Below are 16,191 nucleotides of genomic sequence, written 5' to 3'. Positions count from 1 at the left end.
ATGGGGTAGACAGGAGGCTTACAGGGTCTGTGCCACAGCCACTAGTGGCCAGGGTGGTTGGTGTATTGGAGGGGATGCCTACCCTTGGTTAGACTGGGGACCCGACAGGGCAGCCTGGAGCGAGGCCAGACCACTGACCCAGACTGCCTCTTCTTTGCAGCCATCTCAGCTTCCTTGCCTCCAAGCCCAGCCCCACAGCCATGATCCTCAACCTTTGGGAGGCACGGCACTTCCCCAACGGCAACCTCGGCCAGCTGGCAGCAGCCGTGGCTGGACTGGGCCAGCCAGATGCCGGCCTCTTCACAGTGTCAGAGGCCGAGTGCTGAGACTAGCCAGGCCGGTAATGCCTACACTCTCACCAGCTTTGGCACCTGCCAGGGACAGGCAAAAGCCAGACAGGGGCCCTACCCCCACACCCTGGGAGAGCTGCTTGGACAGGCCCCCTCCTGGCTGAAGTTGTCCCTTAACGCTGGTCCTTCAGACCCTGCCCAAATTCCATCCCTCCATGGCCTGCCTGGCCAGGTTGGTATAGCCACCTGCTCTCACTCTGCCCTGGTCTCAGGGCCCAGAGTGGACAGTGCCTGGAGCCTGGGCTGAGCCCAGCCCATCTGTGTGTGTGTGTATATGCGTGTGATGCTACCTCTCCTCCTGTCCCTTGCCAGGGGCCCCGCATACACACAGCATGCGCACACATGCTGGGCTCGGGACATGGCCGCCAGAGCTCCTGCCTGAGGTGGGCCTTATGCAAACATTTCTGTGCCTGCTGGGTAGGGGTATATTTGAGGGGCCTGGCTTCAAGCCTGGGGGACTAAGGGCCCCAGCTGGACAGGGGCTGGCCCTTGGATTCAGGCACACGATCACCACACAGGCATGTGTTCACGCATGCCTCGTGTGCTCACCTCACACGCACCCCTCTCCAGGTCATGCAGGACCCTCCCCCACTACACACATCTCATGCTGTGCACCTGGAGGCTGCTCACGTCTCTCACGCCCGGTGTCGGTACACATCTGCCTCTCACATGCTGCCCTTCTCCCACCCACCCAGGGACACCCGAAGGCTCCTCCCTGACCCTTTCCCCGCCCCCAGCCTCGAGGTGCCCTGCCCAGCGGGGCGTGTGAATATGCAATGGGAGTCCCGGGCTGTACAATGGCAAGTGTGCGTGCCGTGGCGTGCCCGTTCCTGGGGCTGGCCGGTGCCCCTGTGTGGGGCCTGTTGTGTGAAGCTTGTGTCCTGACTCTGTCTTAAGTGCATTCACGCACTTACACTTGGCCTTATGTACACAGCCTTGCCCGGCTGCCGGGGCACGTAGGGATTTTAGCGGACGTGAATGTAAATAAATTATATATATATATTGCTAACCCAAGTGTTACTTCTCTCTGAAAGCCATTAGGTCTGGACAGGTGGTTATAAGGGGGTCACACGTGGCTTGCTGTGGGAGTCCTGGGTGGCTGGGCCTGCCAGGGGCTCAGACTAGGCTGAGGCCTTAGTCCAGTGAGATCTCATCGTTCTTGGAGATTCCCTCAGACACAGGACATCTGGGCAAGGCGACAGGCGACAGCAGTGACCAAAGCTGCACCTTTGCCAGACCCATCCTCTGATTGCAAAAAGGTGACCGTGCAGTGAGGGGCTAGCTTCCGAACTGTAGCCGACACCAGCCTGGAGAAGCTGTGAGGAGAAAGGGCTGAGGTCAGCCCAGGCTAGCCCAGCCCACCTGGCCATGCCTCCCTGCCTGACCCACCTACCCAGACTCACTGAGGGTGTAATTTGTAGAGTGTCCCATCTACTCCCACGGACACTGTCAGCTCCTGCAGGCCCCGGTTCTCACGCATCTTTTCCACTACAGCAGCCACACCTGCCCCACAGAGTTGGGCGGCCCTCCGAGACACAGCCTGGCACACTTCTAGGACCATCAGGGCATCATCAGAGGTCAGAGTCAACCCCAGATCTTCCAGGATGGCTCGGACCTGACGCAGGGCCAGACTGTCACTGAAGCCAGGAAGGAATAGAACACCCTTGCATTAGCTCCCTCTCTCTGGGTTTCCCCCACTTAATCCTTGAGTGCTTCCCTCCACTACCAGCAGCACCCAGCATTCATTCCCCCACAGTGACAGACTGCCTTGCAATGCAGGTACCTTTCAATCTCTGAGAGAAACTTGGTCTTGAAGATGTCCCTGGTCTGAAGGCATTGAGTCTTCTGGCCCCGGAAGAGAACTCCAAGACTGGTTAAATGAAGGAGGATGTGGCGGACAATCTCCCCCAGGTACATGCCGCTGATCATCTTCTCAAACCTGTATGAGGGTGCACGCATACCCGCATGAAGTAGCGGCCCATCAGCTGTGTTCACCAGTGCAGGCCAGTGCTCACCGCCACTGCCTGGGCCTCAGCCATACCTCTGTTTGCCTGGATTGATGGATGCCTGGTCCACACTAGCATCAAAGCAGGTGCTGAGCATGCCCAGCGAGCCATCGTCCCCAAAGGCACCCCACTCCATATTGATGCACATGTGGCCTGAGTTCCCAGCTACGCTTGCCACATTCTGGAGCTCCTCCATATAGCAGGCATTGGTGCCGGTTCCTGTAGACAGGCCAGGGTCAGGGGATGGGAGCTGTTTACTGACACAGACAAGCCCCTTATGGGTCATGCTCAGGGGGCTTGAGAGCCTTCCTCCCCTGCCTAAACCTCTCCTAAACACACACCAAACATCAAAATGTAGGCTCCTTACTTCTCTATCTCCCTGGTCCTGGCCTCCCTTTCTGACATTCCTGATGTAGACCTTGTCGGTACCAAAGCCTCAGAACTTCCTGTGCTCCCCACCAGTACCAACATCAGAGCATCTCCCGTGCTGTCCCAAAGTGCCCTGAGCTGCCATCAACCGGGTCACTCCCAGGGGAGATGTGTGGCTCCACTCTAATGCCTGTGAGGGGCTGAAGTCAAACCAGCTGGAGTGGGCCAGGGCTGGGGACATGGCCCACTGGCACAAGGTCCCCCGCCGTCTGGCCAGAAGTGAGGCAGTGAATGGCGTTCTCTGACAGTGCCTCTACAGGTCCTAATAGAAAGAAGAGCATTGTGGAGGCTCTGGGACACACGCTGGGCTGCCTTTGCCTACAAGACTCAAAGGCTACACAGAGGAGGTAATATTTGAGAAACAGAGGGAAAGGCATTCTCTCTCTCACTACACCAGAGTTTCTCAACCTGTGGGTCATGACCCCTTTGGGGGTCAAGCAACCCTTTCACAGGGGCCACCTAAGACCATCAGAAAACACATTTTTTACATTTACATTATGATTCATAACTAGCAAAATTACAGTTATGAAGTAGCAATGAAAATTTTATGGTTGGGGGTCACAGCATGAGGAGCTGTGTTAAAGGGTCGCAGCATCGGGAAGGTAAGACCCTCTGCTCTACAGGTTTCCAACTCTGAGCAGTGGGCCCCTTGATGTTCCACCCGGGATTTCTCTAGTAGTTTGTGCCTCTCCTAAGCACCTACCTACCCATGAGAGTCCACCATCTACTAAGAGACTCGTGCTTAGGGAGCCTGAGAGCCTTCCTCCCCTGGCTTCCACCCTCCTTTGGAGCCCCGTCTCATCCCCCACTTGTCCCAGGACTGGCCCCTCTCTGATCTTAGCCTGTCTGCCCCTGGGGGTGGAGTCAGAGTCAGCTGTAAGTGCCACAGGCTGTTCTGGGCTTAATCCCTTCTGGATGCTCCGTTCTGAGAAGATAGAATTCCTCATCCTTTGTGTGTCTTCCGGCCCTTTTGTCCAGGTGCCAGATAGCCCCAGGGTAAGAGCTCACTGATACCTTAGAACCCTCACAAGTCACCGACCTGCCATCCCCTCTGCAGTGTCAAACACTGAGCATGTACCATGAGCCAGGCACTGTACCATGCCCAGCCCCTTCTCATTCCATTCTCTTAACCTCTTGCCATTATACCTTAAGATGAAGAAATGGAGACTAATGAGTTACCCAAGGTCATACAGGTGGGTGCAGCAAAGCCAGTCTAGTAGAGATTCATTTACCAAATGGGCAAACTGAGGAGTCAGTGACTAAATCAGTAGCTAACTTGGATGAAATGCCCTAGTTCCAGACTCCTAGCTCAGTACAAGGGCCCAGAACTCTATTGGGTCATACAGAAATAAGCCCATATCCCCAAGGTCAGAGGAATGTCCAACCTAAGGGATCAACAGAAGGCAATGAATTATCAGGCACCAGAGGCACCGAGGGCAGGGCCCTCCTTACCGACAATGAGGCCCATCTCACAACGGGGATCATCATAGCCACAGGACATCATGGTCCCCACCGTGTCATTGACAATGGCAACCACATTCAGCTCCACTGCCTGCATACAAAAGGATGCTGCTAGTTGCTGGGCAACATAGTTGTCATGGCAACCAGCACTGGACTCAGAGGTCTCTATTGTAGAGGGCCCCTTTACTCCCCTCAAGGAAGCAAATGATACTTTGCTCCCCTCCAGGCCTGTCACAACCCCAAAAGCACCCCTGGAGGTAGTCTCCTACCTGTCTGCGCCTAATGGCTTCCCGTAATAGATATACCACGTCTTGGCCCTCGCAGCCTGATGCATTGAACCCCTTAGTCCAGTTCAGGAGGATGCCCTGAGATGGGATCAAGCAGACACGAGTGTTACTCTGCCTCACAAACCACCAGAAGTACACAGTCTCCGCCCTTGCCATGCAGGATTCCTTGCCCACTTTGCCCTGTGGTTGAAGGCCTTGCTTTCTCACGTCTCTCAACTCCCTAGGAAACTTTCAGTGTGAAGAAACCTATTAATAACGATTCGACCTATGTCTTCCATTATTCGTTCCAGAATGCTCAGGTGGTCTGAGGTCTGGCCGTTTTAAGAAGCTTGCCCAGAAGGAATGGCCCTTTGGAATGAACAGAGCTGGCAGAGTGATTACTGCATGGAGGAAAAAGGAGAATGGAGGAACTGTAGAGGCTCAAATGTCAGCAAATCCCATCCTTCCGAAGAAAAATTCCAAGAGCCATTTCAAAGGAAGTAATTCTCAGAGTTAGGCACAGCCATTTCAGTGGGAGATCCATCAGTTGTCCCAGAGAGAGGCAAAGGATGAGTTGAAAAGCCAGACACCTGGGGGAGGGGGACAGGGGGGCAGCATGAGACAGACGTGTCTTTCTTGTGAGCAACGAGACTTAGTAACAAGGGGCAGAACTGTACCTGGAAAAAGGCTGTACGGCTTGTATTTCTGAGGGAAAGGGTAGGAATTAACCACAGCTATCAAAGGAAAATGGTACTGTGCAGGACCTCCCACATACAAGTGTCCAACTACTGAACTATATCCCCAGAAGAACATGGGCTCAACACACAAGCTATATTCAGTTACAAAAAAAATTAATTATGCCACATTTTTTGCATGCTCAGATTTGTACACTGAGACACACTTCCCATATCTTGTGGAGAACAGCTAAAGGAAGTGAGCATGCTTGGCCTGGAGCCAGACTAGAGGAGAGATACTAGGCAGTGGCACCATCCAGACCATGGTGTAAAAGACAGCAGAGAAAACAGCTATGCTTCATAGACGTCAGAACAGGAGCACAGGGTGAAAACAATGCATGCAGGCTGCTGGGTAGATAAGATCGTGGTGGCCATAAGACAACTAAGGATATAGCAGAGGCCCTCAGGGGCAGCAGGCTCCTCAGCATGAAAAGCTTCCAAACAGGAACTGGAGGTGTTCAGTTTCCTGGGAGCTTGGACAAGAGGCCTAAGACTAGCTGTTCCTATGCCAGACATCAGAGGCATGCATTGAGAAGTCACCTACACATGCTGAAGGATATGATGTGTCTTGAGTGTGTTTGACCTATGGCTGTCACTCTGCCACCTAGATTAGGCACAGCACTGTGTCCAGCTGAGAAGTAAACAAGCAAAGAAACATGTGGCCTCAAGCCTCTTCTGGAGAAAAGAACAAAATGCTGCTTCCTGAAGGCAGAACACCAGAGACATGGTTGACACCAGAGACATGGTTGACACCAGGGGCATGGTTGACACCATTGGGATGGTTGACACCAGAGACATGGTTGACACCAGAGACATGGTTGACACCAGAGACATGGTTGACACCAGGGGCATGGTTGACACCAGAGACATGGTTGACACCAGGGGCATGGTTGACACCAGAGACATGGTTGACACCAGGGGCATGGTTGACACCAGAGACATGGTTGACACCAGGGGCATGGTTGACACCAGAGACATGGGTGACACCAGAGGCATGTTTGACACCAGAGACATGGTTGACATCCGAGGCATGGTTGACACCAGAGACATGGTTGACACCAGAGACATGGTTGACACCAGAGGCATGGCTGAACTAGGCAATGTATCTTCTGGTCAGCACCAACATCGACCAGTGCTGCTCTGAAATGCCTCCTGCCCCAACCATGGGCACACCATCTTTGGAGGAAGCCAGAATGGCATGTAGTCCCAGCTCAGCAATGCTGCTCCCTTACTCGGTTTTCCTTGGCCTCCTGCCCACTCTTTAAGGATATGTGGACTGGAGGCCCTTGGGAATCACTTCTTGGACTTAACTCCCTTACCTGGTCCAGACCAAGCTGCTTGCATGGAAAAGAGAAGGTGAATCCCAGGGGTAGGCTCTGTCCACTCAGGCCCTGCCTCTGCTGGAAGTCCACGATGCAGTCCACAATATGATCAAAGAGCTGCAGGATAGGGCATGTCAGGGGTGGCTCTCTCCCTCCTTCTCCACCCCTGATGTCAGGACCCAAACTCTAAGTACCTGCTGTCCAGAGCCCTGGGCTATACACTCAGGGATAGAGTAGACCTGGTTGATGATCTGCACACTGCCCTCGGCCACACGTACCAATAGGACCCGGAAGTTGGTGCCCCCTAGGTCCAAGGCCAGGAAATCACCTCGCTCTGTGGGACAGGAGAGAAATGGTGGCTCCAGCCCTAGCACACACTGTGACTCCCAGGAACCCACATCCCAGGTCCACACTCTGGCCAGGTGCTCACCACTGCCATCGGGGGTGGCTCGCACGTAAGTGGGCAGCATTCGGAGGGAGGAGGCCTCTCCTCGAAGGCCCCTGATCATGGCTTCCCGCATCTGTGTCTGCACCGCTGTCAACTGCTGGGAGTTCAGCTGAAAGGGTGCCAGCGTCTCCTCCAGGATGCGCCTGTGGGCAGCCAGGCGGGCAGCCACAGCTGTCACCATTGCCACACCCCGGCCACCACCATCCACAGAGGGGATGAAAGAGACGTCACATTCTGGGGCCAAGAGCATTACCATCTCCTTTAGAGTGCAGAGGAACCTACATAAACACACCAAGTACACTCAGCATGGCATCTGAACCTATGGCCTGCTGGAGTCCTAGATTTTATCATTTTAAATAAATTCAGTCCTGAACCTGTTCCCTGGCACCAATCATACATCCACTGCCCTCTTTCCCTGGCATACACAAAAAGAAACATTTTTCTCTCCCTACATGCCTCCTGGCCTCCCACAGCCCAGTCCAACTCTCACTCAGCCGTTCACATCCACCAGCTTGCACACATGAAACCAGAATGCCCTTGGGGTGTATATCATAAAACAAACAAACAAACAGACAGACAAAACCATTCACGCTACCTGCTCACATGAGATCTTGTTCTCACAATACCTGGGGTGTCTTTCAAACACTCGCCCTCCAGTGGCCACAGCCACATGCAGTGTCTGCTGCTCCCTGCCGTGCTGGAGGCGGGCTAGGACTGCAGCCAGAGCAGCCGCGCAGAGCTGGGCAGCCCGTGTGCACACAGACTCACACACACGCTTCACAAGTTCAGCATCCGAGGCCTGAGGGCTCAGACCCAAGCCCTGCAGGATTTCGTGGACACAGGCTGTCCCAGTGGTGGGGCTGCAGGGAGGAAGGCAAAGACACATGGGGTGCTGATTTGGGGCTTCGGCACCTAGTAGCTGCCCATCCCACCAAAGGCCCACAGCTACATTGGGGAGAGAGTACATTACCCTCTTCCAAGCAGATTCCCCTTGTCCCTTGTCTGCCTGCCTCCCTTACTTACTCCTCCATTTGGGCCACGTGTTCCAGGAGGATGCTGTCTTGACTTAGCAAGGCATTAGAGGTGCAGCCGCCAAAGAGGACTTCATGCTGGGCCAAGTGGACCAGCACCAGCCGCACCAGTTCACCCAAGTACAAGCCCCCAATCATCTTCTCGAACCTATGGTGGAAAGGGTAACTGGACAAAGCCCTTCATACACCCTCAGCCCACTTGAGCCCTCAAAGAGGAATCACTGTTTTCAAGGTTCCAGAAGCAAATGGCCTCCCGGAGGACAAGTGGGTTTACCCTTTCTAACCCTTTGGGTTATGCCTGGGGACCTCCTAGAAAGACACAGGACCCAGTAAAGCAGGAGACATCTCACTCAACTGTTTCTAATGCCCAACCCCCAACCCACCAGGGCTGACTGGGAGGATCAAGGATTGAAAACTGGGTTCTAGCACTCTGAAGCTTTTCTTGCTTAAGTCTGACCTGGGACCCCCAAGGGCAAGCAAGGTGCAGACCCTCAGAAGGATGGGAAGAGGTAAGGGCCCAAGAGTGAAAGAGGTAGGATAGAATAGTGGTAGGACAGGGCCTAGAGCAGAGTCAGGGGAACCACCAGGCCACCACCTCTGAGCACCAGGAATTAGGGATCTGTGGTCCAGGGCACGGTCAAAGGTGGTCAGTACTGGTCCGAGGGCCTCATCATCACAGAAGGAGCCCCACTCGACGCTGACACAGGTGCGGCCACGGTCCTCATCCAGAGCTTTCACATGCCGTGCCTCCTCCATGTAACACGCATTGGTACCAGTGTCTGGCAGGGAGGACCCCGTCAGAGCCTGCCCACCAAGCAGCTATCACCCTTCATCACGAATGGCCCACGGCTTACCTACAACAAGCCCAACTTCACACGGCCTGGTGCCCAGGTCACAGCCCATCATGGTGCCCACTGTATCATTCACCATGGCCACCACATCAATACTGTAGGTCTGGGCAATGGAGAGAACAGAGTCAGAGTCAGCCTGGGTGGCCAGAGCGCCGAGGCTTTGGAGGAGATACCCAGAGTCGTGAAATGTCTGCATGTCCCATACATATACCTCGGGCCCACGTTCCAGGTTCTCCTTCCATCCCCTGCCCCAACTCAGGCTCTCAGGATCACGGAGGCTCCTCCTACCCATAGGACCAGGAAGGAGGTCCCAAAGCTGAGTGCCTTCTTGAAGACTGACCCATGCTTGTCTCACCACACCTCGGCCTGGCACCCCAAGCTATCCCTTCTAATTTGACTTCTAATCGGTACCTTGGGGTTAGTCCAAGAGGACTTGCCCTTCTGGAGCACTGGGATTTGGACATATGTGCTCCTCTTACAGTTGATCTTCCTCTAGAGCCTCGGCTCAGGTATAAGATAAACTGCTCCTTCCCTGCGCCCTCTGCTGCTACTAGAGTTATCTGAACACAGGGGCAATCTTTTATTAGAATACTTTCCCTTCCAGAACGTGAGGATGTTGAGGGCTGGGTCCTAGGTGTTTTTCATGTCCCCCAGGGCATGGTCATTTCAGGTGAGTCTTTCTCAGCCTCTGCTTAATTCTGGCTATAGGAGCAACATTAACCCCAGGGTCAAATGGGATAAAGGCTGTGCACAGGAAAGGAAAGCAGGACCTTCCAGAAACACAGGCATGACCTACAGACGCCACGCCCAGGCCAGCAGGGCCAGCTCTCCATCACCCTGACCTTCACTCACCCCCTGCCTCTGAATGGCCTCTCTTAGCAGCTGGACCACATCCTGGCCTTCCACACCACTGCACCTAAAGCCTTTTGTCCAGGAAATGAGAGTGCTCTGGGGGCAGAAAAGCAGGGTTATTTTTTTTTTCCCTTGTGGCCTTCACAAGAGCTGCGGTCTCTTTCCACCGGCCAGCCCCGATGTGTCCCCCACCTCACCCTGTCCAAGCCCGTCTGGTGACAAGGGAAAGAGAAATTGAACCCAAGCTTCAGAGCCTGATTCTCCACAGGGTGTGCATCCAGGAATTCAGACAGACAGTGGGCAGCAAAGTCAAAGAGCTGTGGGAACAAGATGAGTGCTTAGCGCTGACCACCTGAGCCCCAGCCACCCAACCAAGTCAAGCCCCAGAGGATGCACAGGGACTGCTCACCTGCTGGCCAGAACCCAGCATCACCTCTTGAGGGATCACAAACTCCTGGCTCTTGGGCTCCACACTATGCTCTTTGGTGCCTGTCAGTGTCACCCACAACACACGTAGGGAGGCTCCTGTAGCCCCCAGCTCCAGTACCAGGAAGTCTCCCTGCTCTAGAGGACAAACAGGTCATAGAAAGACATGCAGTTGGCAACACCAAGGCTGCATGCCTCCCAGAAAAACTTCCGAAGTCCGAGAAGCTCAGTAAAAGGGGCCTTAGAGATGGTGGACAAAGATAAGGAACTTCCCTTCCCCCAGATCAGAACACATTCTCTATGTCTGGCCACCATCCTAGTCTGTGCTACCCACCGGTGCCATGTGGTGTGGACCCCACATATGTGGGCAACATCCGGACAGAAGGGGCAGGACTGTCCTGTCCCTTCAGTGACTGCTCCATGGAGCACAGAAGACTGGCTTGGATCCGCTGTAGCTGTGTCTTGGTCACTTTGAACTGTTGCAAGCATTCCTGTACCTAAGAAGAAGCAAACCAACATTTGGGAGGGGGAGCCATTCTCCATTCTGCTAGGACAGAGGACTGTCCTGCCTGACTCAGCCAGCCTTCTTAGGCCCTCTGCTTTCCAGGGGCTGGCTAGCATCCTGTTCCATCCTCCCTGAGCCTCGCTGGTCTTCAAGTCCCCCTCCTCGCTGCTCCTCACACCTTGGCTCTCTTGCTCCTGCGTCCCTCTTTGTGCTCCATGTCCCGGTGACTTCCTCTCAGCTCCTCCATCCTCTACCCTGCCCATCTAGCTTTTGAAATGTAAGGTTTGGTGAAGCCCTCTCAGGATGCTATAATTGCTTTCCCATTCTCAGAACAAGCGTGCTGTAGTGGTCTCTCTGTAAGCATTCGATGAGTGAACAAAGGCAGAACAAAACCCACACCCCAGTACTTGCCTCCAGTCCTCACAGACCCTGGAGCCTGAACAAGCCCACCACAGGGATACGCGCAGACCACAGAGCAGAAGATGGCCTTCCCTTCAGTTGGCCATTCTTCCCAACACATCAACTACACCCTGCTGAACACCTAGCACCATTCCAAACACTGCCCACCATACAGCTAAACAAGTCCCGCTCCTGCTGAGCTCTGCTGAGTCCCTTGTGGAAGACAGAGTCAACAATAAAATATGGTCCTGGTACTGATGGTGGCTACTGAAAATGGAGAGGCAGGATCAGGAGTGTGTGACCAGAGGAGAAGTCACATCTTAGATATGAGTGAAGGAGGCTTTACCAGTGGTGACCTCAATGAAGGAAGAGAATGAGCCACCTGACATCCTGAGGGAAGAGAATAAAAAGATTTTCTCCACAGCAAGGGGACGGGTTTGGGGAAGCAAGGGAGTGGGTTTGGGGGAACATGGGACGGGTTTGGGGGAACATGGGGATGGGTTTGGGGGAACATGGGCCTGGGAGTGGATCAGAGCTTGATGGGAAGGCTGAGAGGATGAGAAGGTGAAGGATGTGACATCAGGTTCTCACTCTACTAGAAGCTCAAGAAACAGGGAGACCACAGCCCTCAGCTCTCCAAGAAGCTTCCCTTGGATGACCCTCTTGTTCATCCACCAAGGAAGCTGTATTTGTTGGAGGGCCGCAGCTCAGTAGCTCCACCTTTCTCAGATTTTTTCCCCCAAGGCCCCATCTCCTGTGGCACAGGAATTCTATTCTGAAGATCCATTCCCCAAACTGGACACAAATCTGAGAAGCAACTTAGGCACCTGGAGAACAAAGGTCCTCTAAAGCAGTGGTTCTCAACATGTGGGTTGTGACCCCCTTGGGAGTCGAACAACCCTTTCACAGGGTCACCTAAGACCATCAGAAAACACAGATGTTTATATTATGGTTCACAACAGTAGCAAAATTGCAGTTATGAGGTAGCAATGAAAATAATTGCATGGTTGGGGGTCAGCACAACATGAGGAGCTGTGTTAAAGGGTCGCAGCATCAGGGGTGTGAGAACTACTGATCTAAAGAGAGCAAGGGTGAGAGAGGGAGGTGAGGAGGACTGACGCAACCCCTCTTTATGAAGAGTCGGGGGGTAGCTCCCTAAGGAGGCACATCATCCTAACTTGAGTCCAAGACATCCCGTTATATGTTTGCACTGGAACAGATGCTTCCAGACACTAGGAGGGGCTGTTTCTGTGTTATTATAAATAAGGAAGCTGAGGCTTGGAGAGAGCAAGCCATATCTGCCCAGCCCAAGGAGCTCTGAAGGGGAAGGGTGGATTGTGAACCCAGGTTGACCTGACTATAAAGATGTTCCCATATCAACAGGAAGCTTGGTAAAAACCTAGCATCTCCCATGAAAAAACCAAACACGATAAAAATCCAGACAAAAAAAAAGCAAGAGAAAACCTCAGTCCTCACTCTGCCCCTCTCTGGTTCTTTGATCCCAGGAAAGTCATGGCAATCTAGGCCTCAGATATCTCCTATACAAACTGTGAATGTCCTACTTAGAAGTTACCCAGTGTTGGGAACCACGTCCTGCTTGTGGAGCTAAGGACCATGGCAAGAGCTCTGAACAGAATTTGGGATTTGTTAACTGAATAGTTGGGGTGACCTAAGCATTAAAAGGGATATAGCCTGATCAACATAATAAGTTCCAGGCCAGCACAGGCTACACAGCAAGACCCTGTTTTAAAAAAAGCAGGAGGTGGGGGACACAGTGTACATAAAAGTGGAGAGGCATTGTTCAGATGGGAAGTGTCTTAGCATTGCTGGATGGGCACAGTGGGAACATGGAGAAGTTACTAGCTTGGGCAGATTCATAGTTTTCTTCCTCTTTGAGAGAGACTATGAGGTGACTAAGCCACACACACACACACACACACACACACACACACACACACACTGACTTCTCTAGTAGACTGCAGTAGGGTGTACACTATCCAGAAGTCATCAGAACCTCTCCTTCCTGCCCCGCTGGCGCAGAAGGGGGAGAGCTCATCAGGAGAGTGAGGAGAAAGGCACTGGAGGGTGTTGACTCCGTGCGGACTGTTTTCACAAGCTTGCCGTACCAGTTTGGCTCCATCACATCCACCACCTGTTTGAGTGAGTGACCTCATCTGTCAAGTGCAAACAGTAGTGCAAAGATGGCAGGGATGGGGGACTAAACCAATGCCAGACAGTGTGTGACACAACACCCTCTGAAGTCAGGCTTCTTTCTGCAGTGAGGGACACAATTAGCCTAGTGGGCCTGATTCTACACCCACAGGAAACAAACAGAGACCTCGGCCGGGCAGTGGTGGCGCACGCCTTTAATCCCAGCACTTAGGAGGCAGAGCCAGGTGGATCTCTGTGAGTTTGAGGCCAGCCTGGGCTACAGAGTGAGATCCAGAGGAGGCACCAAAACTACACAGAGAAACCCTTTCCTGAAAAATAAAAAAAAAAAAACAAAAAAAAAAAACCAAAACACAGAGACCTCTGCAAAGGTCTGGCAAGGGACTAGAAGATGTAGCTAGACACTGATGACATGTGATTAGCCCCCTCGACCTACACACGGCTATGGAAAGGGAGTCTGAAGGGAAGCCGGGGTTGTTGAGTGGGGCCCCTGGCTATAGAGCATTTGGTATCCCCGCGAAGCCCTGCAAAGCCATCGGGCATTTGTGAAACCGCAGGTACACACCACAAAGCCAGCACAGCCGATGTGGGACCTGTGCAGGGGTCTCAGGGCAGGAGTAAGAAGGGACATGATGATGACCTGGAACAAGCCCTGGTACAGCAGCCATTGCACACATCTGGGGCCCAGCTATGGGCAGAACATAGAGGAAATGTTTACAGCAGCAACCTGAGGCACAGGTTGCACAAAGGAGAGGGTGGTGTGCGTGTGTGAAACTCAGTGACAGGAATGCCACCACAGTTGGATAATAAACCTAGTAAACATGTCAGAGCACACGACAGAAAACCACAGGAACTACAGACGGGGTGATCCAAGTCCACTTCACTGAGCATCGTCTCTTGCCCGTTCCTTTATCTCCACAGGGCTTTCTGTTTTTTAAATTTGAAGAGAACATTCAAATAATTCAAGTTATTTTCCTCTGCTTTTCTGATGAGGAAATGGAGACCAAGAGTTATGAAATGGTTTACATAAGCATTTTCTGCTCCAGGGTGTGGTAGGTGAAGACTTCAGAATCTTAGTCAAGATGAAGGGAGGCTGGAGGTGTGGCGGTGGCATAAAGCCCCAGACTCAATCCTCACACCACCAAAACCAAACCAGGAGGAGAGAAGAAAAGAAAGATAGAGGAGAAAGAGAGGGAGGGGGAAGGGGAGAGGGAGGGTTAGAAGGAGAGAGGGAGGGAGGGAGGGAGTGTGGGAGAGAGAGAGAAATATTGACTTCTAAGGAAACCAGTCAGCACTAGCTACCTCGGGTGCCTGACCGCAGTGACCGCATGAGGAAACGGTGCCAGAGAGAGACTGGAGAGAAGAGGACTCAAGGACTCAGCTCCGAGCCTATAATGTGTGTGTCTGTGTGTGTGTATGTGTGTGTGTGTGTGTGTACAGGTGTAAGTGTGAATATAGTATAACATTTAGAAAGAGGACTAAGAAATGGTAACATTAAATGATAAGAAAGGATGGAATGGAGCCAAAGGGATACACCAATCATGAAAGGGGTTATAAGGCTAATTTTTGAAAGTTTCAATTCCATCAGGTTTTTTTTTTCTTCTTCTTCTTCCTTTTTTGTGGTGGATAAGTCTGTAAAAGTGTATTGATAGTGAAAGTATAAGCATTTCACAAGAGAACCCTTTATTTTACTTTCTTTTTAAAGAAAATGGGGAGGGCTCTTTCTGGATATGTCAGCCCTTGTAGGGCAGGTGTAGGTAGCATCTATGTGGCAATCTGGCAAAAGTGACACTTTAAAGTTGACAGTCCTCAGTACAAACTCTTATGTCTTAAATGAGTCGTTTTTCATCTCTAAGCCCCTCCTCCCGAAACCAATCTACACCTTGCAGTTATTTGGAGTTTCAAAAGAGATTGGAGATTAGCAGCTCAGCAGACTGTAAAGAGACCACAGTGTGTGAGCCCAGCAACCCATACCTCTAGTTATCATATCCTCGATAGTCTTAAATAAGCACAGAATTGGAACCCAATGCTAGGCTTACCAGCTCTGAGCTATCTGAGGGCCTTGGCATGCCCTCCTGTGGGCATCTTGAGGCTCCTTCTCCAGACTGCAAAGCAACAGGCCCAATGGTGGCCATGTTTCCACAGTGACTATTGACTACCTATAGGGAAAAAGGGATAGCTGGAATCAAGAACACTTACTCCATAGGCTCCAAGAGGCAATAACCCAGACCCACAACTTCTTTCCTTCCAAAGGGACCAAGAAGGGGGTTGTAAACAGAATTAAACTTAATAATTTAATAATATAATATCATAATATATTATATATTATATTTATATATATTTTAATAATATAAGAATAAAAACTTCTGACAGTAAGGATCCTTTAGCAATCCACCAGGAGGCAGTTATTTTCCAGAAGCATGTGTAATGAGAGAGCATGGGAAAGCTGATTCCAAGCTCAAATGTTCATTCACGCAGATCCTCTGGTTCCTAACGCCCACCATGAACAATTCTGGTAAAGCAGATGCAGGCCCTGCCCTCGGGGATTTTGCAGCCGTACCAAACACCATGGCAGGATTGGCACAAGCAGTGACAGGACACAGGGATAACTATGCTGCTGTGACTGGGAGGTCAGGGGCCTGGAAAAGTAAGAAGGGACCCAAAACCAAGCAGGCTGGCTTTGGGGACAAGCCAAGCACTTAAGTTTCATTTTGAGGAAGAAGGTCATGAGACAGAGAAGTGTGCCAAGGGGTGTGTGCTTTAGAAATTGAATCTGTGCTTCAGAAACGGATGGACTAATGGCATGCACTTGGATGACCTTCAGCTTCAGCATCTGGAATACAGCAGGAGATGGCGTCCACCCTCACAGGGCTGCTGTTGTACCAAACAGCACAAGGCCTGGGAGAGACTTTGTGAAATTCAGTGTGCAACAAAAACCTCAA

The 16,191-nt window shown here is 52.1% G+C and overlaps 2 protein-coding genes across 4 annotated transcripts in view; one reads left to right on the top strand and one right to left on the bottom strand.

Moving 5' to 3' along the window:
• The window catches only part of Unc5a (unc-5 netrin receptor A), a 58,848-nt gene extending 57,501 nt beyond the window's left edge, over nt 1–1,347 (top strand). For both annotated transcript variants that reach the window (XM_059262891.1, XM_059262890.1), the window contains one exon: nt 161–1,347. In XM_059262891.1, the coding sequence (XP_059118874.1) occupies nt 161–326 (166 nt within the window). In that variant the 3' untranslated portion in view covers nt 327–1,347. The remainder of the gene's footprint in view (nt 1–160) is intronic.
• On the bottom strand, nt 1,326–15,384 carry Hk3 (hexokinase 3). 2 transcript variants are annotated; one of them, XM_059262888.1, is made up of 18 exons: nt 15,289–15,384; nt 10,511–10,673; nt 10,160–10,314; nt 9,948–10,067; nt 9,751–9,846; nt 8,902–9,001; nt 8,643–8,826; nt 8,040–8,195; nt 7,643–7,876; nt 6,999–7,294; nt 6,763–6,902; nt 6,566–6,685; nt 4,516–4,611; nt 4,238–4,337; nt 2,392–2,575; nt 2,134–2,289; nt 1,754–1,987; nt 1,326–1,666 (listed from the first exon to the last, which is right to left on the bottom strand). In XM_059262888.1, exons 1-18 carry the CDS (start codon nt 15,382–15,384, stop codon nt 1,522–1,524), a joined length of 2,775 nt encoding a protein of 924 aa, XP_059118871.1. In that variant the 3' UTR covers nt 1,326–1,521. The 2 variants fall into 2 exon arrangements, with proteins under 2 accessions (XP_059118871.1, XP_059118872.1); XM_059262889.1 differs by having other exon boundaries at nt 10,511–10,667.
• Between the last annotated feature and the right edge of the window lie 807 nt (nt 15,385–16,191).

Source organism: Peromyscus eremicus, chromosome 5 (assembly GCF_949786415.1).
Source record: "Peromyscus eremicus chromosome 5, PerEre_H2_v1, whole genome shotgun sequence".
Taxonomy (NCBI): Eukaryota; Metazoa; Chordata; class Mammalia; order Rodentia; family Cricetidae; genus Peromyscus; species Peromyscus eremicus.
Note: the sequence above shows the minus strand (reverse complement) of the source record. Positions and strands in the feature narration are given on the sequence as shown.

Excerpts from the sequence above, each read along its gene's own strand:
- Hk3 (XM_059262888.1), bottom strand. The coding sequence starts at position 15,384 with ATGGCCACCATTGGGCCTGTTGCTTTGCAGTCTGGAGAAGGAGCCTCA. Across the intron at positions 7,295-7,642 it reads GTGTTTGAAAGACACCCCAG|GTTCCTCTGCACTCTAAAGG; the intron begins GTATTGTGAGAA and ends GTGTTTATGTAG. Across the intron at positions 1,988-2,133 it reads TTTCTCTCAGAGATTGAAAG|TGACAGTCTGGCCCTGCGTC; the intron begins GTACCTGCATTG and ends TCCTGGCTTCAG.